Source organism: Mustela nivalis (genome assembly GCF_964662115.1).
Source record: "Mustela nivalis genome assembly, chromosome: 5".
NCBI classification, from domain to species: Eukaryota; Metazoa; Chordata; class Mammalia; order Carnivora; family Mustelidae; genus Mustela; species Mustela nivalis.
In genome coordinates this window covers 86,382,680-86,393,209 of record NC_139024.1, presented here as the reverse complement: position 1 = coordinate 86,393,209, position 10,530 = coordinate 86,382,680, and the positions used below count along the sequence as shown (strand labels likewise).

Genomic DNA, 10,530 nt, shown 5'->3' with positions numbered 1-10,530 from the left:
GAAGATCCCTTGCTTAATAGCCTTTCACGCCCAGCCTCTTCTGGTCCCCCGTGCCCTGAAAGCCTGCAACTTCATCCCTGTAGGATAGAAAGCCTCACGCCAGCTCCCTCCAATGACCAACCCCATCTTCCCACCACTTCCTGTCCCTAAACTCTTGTCCCTATCAGGAGAAGCATTCGCCCACCCAGATTCTCTTTCCCGATTGAGAGAAGCTTCTGTTCTCTGCTCTTTTGCAGAGAAGAGGTAGCTGATACACTCTGAGCCCAACCAAATTATTAAGCTTCCTGACAAATACTCCAGCGCCCTTTCCCCAAATTCTTGATAATGAGATTCCTCAGTTTCTCCTCAAAGGAGATGCTTTTCATTTTGCCATCATAACACTGCTGAAAGTCCAAAAGAATTTATGCACATTTTTTAAGGGATATAATTTCCAGGTGGTTAAAAGGAAGGTCATTGTTTCAGGCTTCCCCCTCCCAAGAGAAGTAGTACCTTTTTCTCCCCAGGTATCTAGGGTACTGATTTTCTGAAGCACAGCCTGGGTATTTGCGTGTCTTCTATTTTCTGTTCTCTGTGTGTCTGCAGTGAGGGTTTCAGGGCTTGAGCCAGCGAGGCGGGACTTCCTCTGTTCTTACAGCCACTGCCGTCTCTGCAAACTGCTGCTGCTGAAATCGACACACTTACTCAAAAGACAAGATTTGGCAGTCAGCAGTCAAATCCCTACCACACAGTTTTAAATAGCACACCTAGATTCTCAAACCCAGCCACTCCCGTGATGCAGTTGGCAGCAGGAAACTTGTTGTGACAAGGCTTCTCCCAGGTAAATACCTTAGGTTTCTACCTTTGCAGAATAGAATTGGACCCACCCAGGTTGCTCTCCCAACATCTACATGGAACACTGCTGCCTTTACAGTTTAAAGATAACTTTTTTTTTTTTTTTTTTTTTTTTTTTTTTTTTTGCTTTCAGGCTTTAAACCCAAGATCTTCGTTTCTGATCTTTCACGATCTCATTTAAAGTCTCCCACATCACAGCCAGTCAGTGTTTACTACAGGGCTCAGGATTTCCCTTCCCTACAGTCTCTAGCAGAGGGAATTGCTATGCTCTCCAATAGGCCAAAGAGGGGAGCTGGCCCTTGCATCTCAAGCTATTCTGTGATGCCCATCATAGCCACATAGCATCTTCTGATGGACCCAGTCATCTTGCCGGTGTCCTCGTTTTGGATTCTTGGCATCTTCCTTCAGCTCACTGACTCCAAGCGAATGGGCCCAGACTACAGGCTCTTGCCTGGTTATTTTCCTCTTCTTGTTGGAGTCCTTGAGCTTCTAGCTCTTTTAGCCAACAGCTGAACGTGCTCCTGGTGAATGAGAGCTACTATTCTCCCCCAGCATCTTGCACTGGTGTCTGGGGGACTGCGGCAAGGAATATCTCATTATCTCATCCCTTTCTGAGATGTCAGTGCATCCTGCAGACACCCGCTTGGTTTCTTAGTGATGAGGGGGTGAAACTGGAATTGCACCCATCTCCATGGGATCCCCAAACCCATCTGGTCTGCAGCCAATCAGCCCACTGACCAGCCTCCCACGTCCTCAGGTCGCTCTGTCCAGCTGCCCATCTGCTTAAGTGATGATGAGCACACCCCCTCTTCTTTCACCACCTCCTCTGTACCATGTGTTCATTGGTGCTCCCTGGCCACCCAGCAGCGACTTGACCAGGGGTGAGTTCGCTTTCCCTTGACACCTCTTATGCTGTATTTGAGGTGTCTCCTGTTCCCCAAACTGTACTTACCTCTGTTAGCTGAACTTCCTGACATGGTTCCCACTTTCTCGCAAAGAAAAAACCACAGAGCCTCACGCCCCCATCACAGACTCGGCACATCCTGACAAGAGGCAGGTATCTCGTTCGCTATTGGAAAAGGAATGTTATGAAGAAGAAGAGAGTGAAGACTTGGGTTATACCTACTAATTCTGAATGTTTCCCTCCTGGGTTCCCTATCACATTCCACCCATTCCTCCGGGGATCTCTCGAGGATACGATTCTGCCTGTCTACCCAGGATGGGCTAGTTGCCTTATTTACCCAGACCAATATGGGGAAAGTTTTATCCCTTCATTAGGTTGACATGAAATTAACATTTTCCAGTGGACATTGAACTTCAAAATTAAATTGCTAATAATAGCTGACATTATTGAGAATTTTCCTATGTGCCACGCGCTGTTCTAAGAGCTTGGTGTAATCTCACTTTATTATCAAAACAACACAATGGACTAGGTATTATTAACATTCCCGTTGGGGAAGCTAAGGTAGAGAGGGGTTAAATAACTTGCCCCACATCACACAGTGAGTGAGTGGCAGAGTTGGATAAACATTCAATAAATGGATTTGCACTGAGTTACCTGCAGAGCTGCAAAGGTGAATAGAAACAGTTTGCTGGGTTTCATGTCAAAGGCCTGAATCCTGGTGTGTGAACCTTGAATTTGAGAAGACCCAGCCCAGTAGAAAAAGTGAGAGAGGTGAAAAAATCAGCGCCGTAGGCATTCAACATGCACTTGCTGACCTGCTGTGTGCCCCACACTGTGCCTGGTTTTAAAAAGAAATCAAAATAAAAGTGAAGGACACTGTGCATGCCCTTGAGGGCCTTACATGTTTCCCGGAGGGCCAGGGACATGAGCTAGTTTCTGTATCTCTGATTTTGCAAAGATGGGTTCGTTTTTTATTTCAAGATAATGTATAGCTCTGGGGAACCTACTATCCCGGAGGAGATGGCTGGATGGATGGACTGGTCAGGACCACAAGCCCCAGGTGGCACCTCTGGTTGGAAGAATTCACTAGATTTTAAGTTCCAAAGGAAACTGGCATGGGGACTGATGAGGTTTGTGCCAAACAGGAACCAGGCAGGACTGGAATCCTGCACCTGGGCAAGCAGGGGTAGATGGCGGCAACTAGCTGTCCCAGGAGTTTTTGAGGAGGAGTGGTGGGAAGTAGGAAGGAGAGAGCCAAGGAGTCCTGGAAGAAGGGCAGTTGCAGAGAACTTGGTGGGGGGGGGGGTCCCGAGTAACCCAAGGCAAATACAATTGTTCCCATGGATGAGGGGCCCTTTAGTGGGAAGAGCTGGGTTCAGAGTCATCTCTTGGCCCTGCTTTCCTTCCTGGTAAAGTATCAACGGTAAGTATTAGCTTTGGTAAGTATGCCTGAGAAGTACCATGTAGTTCAATAGATCACACATCAGACTGGAAAAGGCAGAGTGATAACAGTCATTATTATTAATGATATGCATCATTGAAAACATTATTATAAATTACAGGGAATTAGTGACAATGTTAGGTATCTCAGACTCAGAGAATCTTAGGGCTGCCTGAGCTATCAGGGGCCATCCCCTCTAGTCTCCCTCAATGGGGATTAGAATCTTCTGTTCAATATCCATGAAAACTGTCATTAATCTTATTACAAGCAAGATTGGGCATGATGAATTTCAGAGTTCATCCCAGGCAGGAAGTGGCTCCCCGTACTCCGATCAGATCAAGGCCTGATGGTTATAACACCATATTCCTGGTGGGCCCATGTGGAGCCATAATTCCTGCCTTCACAAGAAATCTAGAGGCCAGACAAAAAACAGCTCTCAGAGTGCTGTGGCCAAAATCATGATGGGAAACTAGGTACAGAGCCAGGACCTTGGCTGAGAAAATCTCCATGGGGGAGGACGCTGCTCCCTTGACAAATCACTGTTGGTCTCCATGACAGTGAGAAAAGGAAGGAGGCCAGAAAGGGGCATAAAACACATGGTAGCCTCTGCAGTCCCTGATGTTCCTTCATGTTGCGAGATCTACAGTCGCAGTAGCAGCAAGGAGGACCTGGAAAATCCCTGAGTGCACCCCTGGGCTCCCTTGCTTATCACTTCCCTGATCCCTGCTCACCCTTTATCCTCATTCCAGGTCTGGCATAATAACCAAAGTCTAACAGCTGGGCTCTGGAATGACCTAATTGCTGCCACCAATGAGAAAGCAAGTTGTGTTTTCCAAGTTCTTATAGAGTTTATGGAGCAGAAGATGGTCTCAAATGAAATCTTCAGACCCCAGAACATGTGTTCCCAACACTCCCAACCCCCATACACCCCCCACTGCCCCCAGCCACTGCAGTGATGGCTGTACTGCTACAGCAACATACAAGTAAGGCGCAGAAGGCAACCAGAAGAAGGAAAGAAAATATCCACATCGTGGAAGGGCAATCAAGCCTGGAAGAGGTGAAAAAGGATATGGGGCCCTGGATAGCTGCAGCATAGGGCCGAAAAGGGTGACTCTGCCAGGAATTCCCCATGGCATAAGGTTCTCTCAGCCCTTCAGTGCCAGGTCAGCTGGAACAGGGTCAGAGACCATGGTCTACTGTTGGTTAAGAAGGGGGGAGGTGAGAGGGATCAGGCAAGAGGTAGGAGGTAGAATCAGAGGAGCAATTGGGAAGAGACAGCTGTGTGAATCCAGGGTATAGGTCTAGCCCATCTGCCACCTACATCCAGAAGAGGGCAAGAAAGCAGAGGTCTGCAATGGGGCTCCATCTGGAGCATCCTTGTGGGCCCTCTACATAGTGAAGCCAGGAGACAAGTGGGTCCACCAAGAAACCGAGGTCGTTTTCAGGATTTGGGTGTTTGTACTGTATATGTCTTGAGGCTCTTCTTCTTCCCTGTGGGAAGGCAAAGACTCCTGACCCCATATAAGAAGAGACGCTCATTGGGAAATCATGGCTATGTCTCTACCTGGACATCAAGGTTTAGTAAAGGAGGAAAGGGCTGGCTTTTCCATGAATACTGGAGGCTCTAGGGCATGGCCCCACCATTAAATCCACTTGTCTCTTCTAGGTCTCCATGAAGGCATGATTGGACACCACATGAGTGGAGAGTGACTGAGGGTGATGAGCCCTTGACCTTCCAGATTATTCCAGGGTAAATTTATTGAGGGAGAGCTGTTGCACAGAAGAGTATATGTCTTTCAGAAAGTTTTGTGGAATCTGGGTTGGCCATAAAGCAGCTAGGGAAGGGGACACTTAGGACTCTCCTCTCTTGGTTGTGAGGCAACATGAATAGTAAAGCTCTTTGTTGAGGAGTCCGTTATACAAAGGGCTGTCCAAGCAGGGAAGAGGAACTCATGTGATTTTGTGAACAGTGCAGTAAGCATCTTGCATAGTTCATGTGCTATTACTTATAATCCTACAAGGATTATGACACAAGGGTTAGAGCACCCGTTTTACCACTGAGAAAACTGAGACACGAAAAGGATACATAACTTGCTGCAGGTCATATAATTACCCAGGGAAGAGCTGGGTAATTAGTCACCTGATAGTTGGAGTTGCCCCAAGTTTACCTAAGAACAGTGAAGGACTCCCCGTGAATCACCTGGAAAGAATCATGTGAGCGATACGAGTTAAAAACAAAAATATAACATTAAAATTTGGAAGACATGGAGAGATCTATTGAACAAATATTTAATGACTTCTTTGTGCCTGTCCTAGTAGTGCCTGTGAGAGACTGCCCCAAAAGCCTTAAACATCCCGAAAAACTGAGGATTTAACAAGCCCCAAGTCCGTATTTGCTTTTTTGCTTTTGTTTTCTAAAATGTGGGGGTAGGAGGAATAAGCCAGTAGGCCCAACAGGCCAAGTGCACTGCAGACCCTCTCCTTCAAGGGAGCTGAATCTTTTTCCTGTTTTCAGTATCCTCATCTGTAAAATGGCCATGGTATTCCTCTACCTCCAAGGAATCCCTGGTTTGTAAATCACAGAACTCTTTATAGCTACACAAATAACCCATAACATTTGAGAAGTCACCAATTCATGATGATTAATGACCTGGATCAATGATAACATTGTTATAAATTACAGAACACTAATGATTATTATATGGGTATTAAGCCCAGTCTCAGGGCTGGAAAGATCAGAGATCTCCAAATAAACTCACCTCTGCTCATCAATATCCCTGTCAGGTGGTATTATTCTGATTACAATTGATTCTATATTTTTATAAGTTCCCCAAGGTAGAGAATGCATTTACTCATTCCCTATGCTCCAATGAGCTCTATGCTTGAAGACTGTGGCTCCAGCTTTGTACCATTCCTGCTCCTTAGGAGACCCCAGAGTCATTACAGAAAACTCCCAGAATATTCCATGGTCCTCACTGGAGTGGAAAAACACAGAGCAAGGGCCCCCAAGGTGGGGAGTCTTAGGGAGATCTGTTCTCTTGCCAAATCAGCTGTGGTCTTCATGGCACACGGGCAAAACAAGAAAGGAAGAGGGGGGCAGGGCACTGGGCAACCTCTGAAGCCCCAGTGAGTGAACGCTTTGTTTTCTGAGAGGACTTTTATTACCAACTGTGAGACCCAGGAAAGCTGCCCACCACCTGCCAGGTGCACAGCACAGGCCCATTGATGGGGTACCTGTACTCTTTGATCAACAACCCTGTCCCACCAGGAATTGCTTCCTTATTAATTCTCCCTTTATCCTTAATCAAGGACCTGGAGAACTAAGTTAAAAAATAGTAACTAATAAAATTCCAGGACCTCAGTATGAATCACTATTTACCCCCTTTTACATCCTTCCTAGTGACCTGACATTCCAATGGAGAAATTTGTTCCTTTGGTTCTTGCCTTATCACAAGGCAGATGCTCAAAGAAAACCCTGCCAGGTGTCTAGCAAACTAACTGGTGTCTGGTCTTTCATAGTGACAAGCATTGTTTAAAGAGGGAGATGAGGAGAGCCAGGGATACCCTTTATTAACAGCCCTCCCTGCCTTCCCTCATTGCCCCCCTCTGTGGCACGAACACTGTCCACTGGTTTTGGATGGAAAGAAAAGGACTATTCAGTCTTCTGATTCAGGACACCAATCACAAGTCCCAGCAGTCAAGGACACAAAGCCTTTATTAAGTTGGTCTACCCAAGCAACTGAGGTCTGAGGGGCTCAGTCACCTCTGGGTGTCTGGCCAGGCCCCTTGACTCTACAGGTCTCCTCCGTGGAAGGACAGTTCTGAGGAACAAGATAATGCACAGAAGAGGGAGAATATACCCCATTGAAGAGCCAAGTTTCCATGTTGATGGTAAATGGAAGAGTCTTTGGGTCTGAGCGGAGTTCTGGGACAAAGGGGGAAAAGAGGGGAAGGGACCCACCCTCTGTACTGATACCAAAGCCTACAGTGGGGCTCCTGCTCATGCCCAGCCCTCTCTACTGAGGAGTCCTGTGAGCCCTGACCTTTGAAGGAACCCTGACCCGTGAGGGCTAGGTCTTCTCCTGCTGCCTGAAGGAAGCTCAAACCTCCTCCATGAAGGGAGAGAGAGTACTGGATATCTTGAGGGGGAAGGGGGAGTGTGGCACAGAGAACAAAAGCCCCAGGTCCCACTAGCAGATCCTTTCCCGGAGGATCTTTTACAGACACTTCAGTAAAGTCTGCAAAAGGAGGAGCCAGGCATGGTCCTGCTGTGAGGGGACTCCTGAAGGGTGGTTTCCTAGTTCCTAGAAGATGACCACGTGCACGAACAGCCACCATGCTCTTGGTTATGGCTTGACCGACGATCATGGGCAGTGGCCCGTCCTGTGAAAGTAAAAGGACATCAGGAGAAACTCGATACACGGAAAGACCGCAGTGGGGACAAAGCCCACACCGTTAAAACCACAAGTTAAAACCACAAGCAATCTGTAGTCCACTTGTTTTCAAAAGACATCCCTCACTCCCCTTCTTACCGAGACTCTGACCTCGGCGGTGTTTCCATCCTGTCCTGTTTCAGGTGAGAGGGCACGCTGGCAACGGGGTGGTGTCTTCCCCACGCCACTGCCCCCCGCCCCCCAGCGTAGGAGGGAGACCCTGGCTTTGCAAAGGAGATCTCCTGGCCTCACGTCTGCGCTTCCGTCCAACCCACGCTCCCTCCCCTCGAGGCGGGAAGGGAGGGGAGACCAAAAGCAGGAGGAGGAACGTCCCGCAAACCCCCACCCCCAGCGCCTCAGGCTGGGGGCCGGGCAGGCAGCAGCCCCGCCAGGCTCCTCTGGCTTCTCCAAGTCCTGCGCTGTCCCCCCACCTGCAGGCGGCGACCCCTCGGGAAGGGGGGACAGCATCCTTCCACGGGAGACAGAATACACAGGTAAACGGAAATGCGCGGGAGGGGGGGAGCCCGCGGCAAGGGGAGGGGCTCAGCACGGGCTTCCAGCGGCCCCCCCGGCCGGCAGCCAGGCAGCCCGGGGCCGCGTCCCCAGGAGGACAGAGGTGGCCTTGGGGACAAAGGCTGCAACATCTGCAACTAACCTGGGGTAAGCGAGGGGAATCCCAGTTCCCCACAATCTGGGCCTCGGGGAGTTTCCTGCATCCTTAAAGGAGTTCTGATCTTCCTTGGGGGGTGGGGGGGTGCTCCTAAACCGGTCTGTCAGCTACGAAGTCAACTCACAGCCATCTCGAAGATACTAAGCAAGGCGCTGCCGAAAAGTAACCGCCAACGGCTCGCGCTGCTGCCGTTGGCCACGCCCATCTCCCCGCCCCCGCGTCCCTCTTCCAATCAGAGGCCGCGCTCCTACCCCGGCGCGCCCCCGCCGACCTTCGTGAGTCACGATCGCGGACTCCAGAGGGGTCTGCGGGCTTCCGAGGAACGCTGCTCTGGTGAAGGGGGTGACCGGGTGGGAGGGGACGGAGCCCCAGGCACGCCGGAACGGGGGTCCGCCTGGGTCTAGTCTCCGAGGGCAGTGTCCTTTGCTGTATAGTTACCAGGCTGTGTGCTCCCAGAGTCCTCGCTGCCTTTTCATCCTGCCTCGGAGGAAAGCACCATCCAGAAGGCACTTGGCCTGACGTCTCACAAGAGTTAGGGGCAGAGCTGCAATTCCCACCCTCCTAACGTCCATTTCACGCATTTTCCGACTAACCGAAGACCTCTCATTAAAGAGAAATGCTTGACCAGCCTCACCCAGCTCCTGGGGCCTCAGACCTCTAAAGAAAGCTTGGCCACCCCCCCGCCCGGCCCCCCCCGCTTCCTTTCTCCCGTGCTTCAGGGCCTGAGGAACCGGGTTCTCACTCAGACCCTTAGCATCAAGTCCGGCCAAGGGGAAAGGGTTGCTGAGCTGATGAGAATGCCCCTGACCGATGAGAGGAGGACAATGCCTTAGAGGCTAGTTGGAGGCGGCTCGGGTGTTAATATTTACTGGGCACTTATTTTGAAAGACTCCCTCCTGGAAAATTCAGAATGCATCATCATATCTGAGCATCCCACATGCCTCTTTCAAAAGTGCACATAACGTAAAGTTCACCATCTTAACCACCTTAAAGTGTACAATTCGATGGCTTTTACTATATTCATGACCTTTGTGCAACCATTACCACTACTGGTTTCCAGACCATTTTGTCACCCCGCGCCCTTAAAAGAAGTCCCATACATACTAAACCGTCACTATTCTTTTCTTTAGCCTAGAGCAACACACTAATCTGTTTTCCATTTTGATGGATTCATCTATTCTGGACACTTTGTGTAAATGAGATCACACAACATGTGTTTTTTTGTGTCTGGCTTCTTTTACCTAACATAATGTTTTCAGGGTTTCTCCATGCTGGAGCATGTATCAGTGCTTCATTCTTTTTAAGGCCAAATAACATTCCATTGCATACATATACCTTATTTTGTTCATCCATTCACATTGGTGGACATTTGGTTTGTTTCTACTTTTCGGTTATTATGAATAATTCCACTATCAACATTTGTGGGCACATTTTTGTTTGAATTTTTGTTTCTAATTTTTTTTTTTTGATATATACCTAGGAATGGAATTGTTGGGTCATGTGGCAGTTCTGTGTTTAACTTTTTGAGGAATAGCCAAAATGCTTTCCACAGTGGCTATACCATTTTACATTCCTACCAACAACATATGAAGGTTCTGGTTTCTCCTTATCAATGCTTGTTATTTTCATCTTTAAAAAAAAAAGGTTATAGCTATTCTAGTAGATGTGATGTGGTATCGCATTGTGGCTTTGATTTGCATTTTCCTTGTTGTTTATTTCACTACTTTTTTCGACTGGTTTTGTATAGTTTGTATCCTTCGTAATGTGTGATCATTAAATTCTGTTCTGTTAGATTTATGGTCAGCTAGTGATTTCACAGGAATTTCCTTAGATACTTGGAACTAAAACAGAACAAAAACAAAAACAAAATAAAAAACCCTCCTAGTTTTACTGGGTGGTGTGTGTCTACGTGTGCGTGCACGCACATTGGGACATGCATTCAATACTCAGCTAGACATTTTACAACTTTACTTTAGCCTTCACTTCCTGCTTGTGCAGAGCCCAGAGATCAGCCAGGGACAAGAGCTTAGGGCTTCCTCAAGTGTTTTCTGAGCATGTTCCCAGCCCTGAGTATGTGTATTGCCTTCTAGATTCCCAGAGATATGTGGCAGCATTCCAAAATCCTTATTCTTAAAAGAATTCCTATTTCTTTCTTTAAAGAATTTCATTTTCCAACCTTTCCTTCCCAGGCTTTTTAGTTTAGACTATTGTTTCCCCTAGCTGTTAGTCTTTGCCTGAGGAAGCAGCAGCT

At 48.1% G+C, this 10,530-nt stretch overlaps 1 protein-coding gene across 2 annotated transcripts; it reads right to left on the bottom strand.

The window, feature by feature from the left end:
• Window positions 1–6,873: 6,873 nt before the first annotated feature.
• Window positions 6,874–8,477, bottom strand: LOC309864275 (uncharacterized protein). Of its 2 annotated transcripts, none has more exons than XR_014311424.1 (2): window positions 8,265–8,477; window positions 6,874–7,559 (listed from the first exon to the last, which is right to left on the bottom strand). XR_014311424.1 is itself a non-coding variant. In XM_082729605.1 (2 exons), exons 1-2 carry the CDS (start codon window positions 8,075–8,077, stop codon window positions 6,969–6,971), a joined length of 960 nt encoding a protein of 319 aa, XP_082585731.1. In that variant the 5' UTR covers window positions 8,078–8,147; the 3' UTR covers window positions 6,874–6,968. The 2 variants fall into 2 exon arrangements, 1 of the variants encoding a protein (XP_082585731.1); XM_082729605.1 differs by lacking the exon at window positions 8,265–8,477 and adding an exon at window positions 7,709–8,147.
• Window positions 8,478–10,530: the final 2,053 nt, after the last annotated feature.

What these genes read in the sequence shown, in the direction of transcription:
- LOC309864275 (XM_082729605.1), bottom strand. Translation starts at nt 8,077, where the DNA reads ATGCTGTCCCCCCTTCCCGAGGGGTCGCCGCCTGCAGGTGGGGGGACA. An exon ending in CCGCCGAGGTCAGAGTCTCG is followed by an intron (nt 7,560 to 7,708) that starts GTAAGAAGGGGA and finishes TTACTTTCACAG; the next exon opens with GACGGGCCACTGCCCATGAT.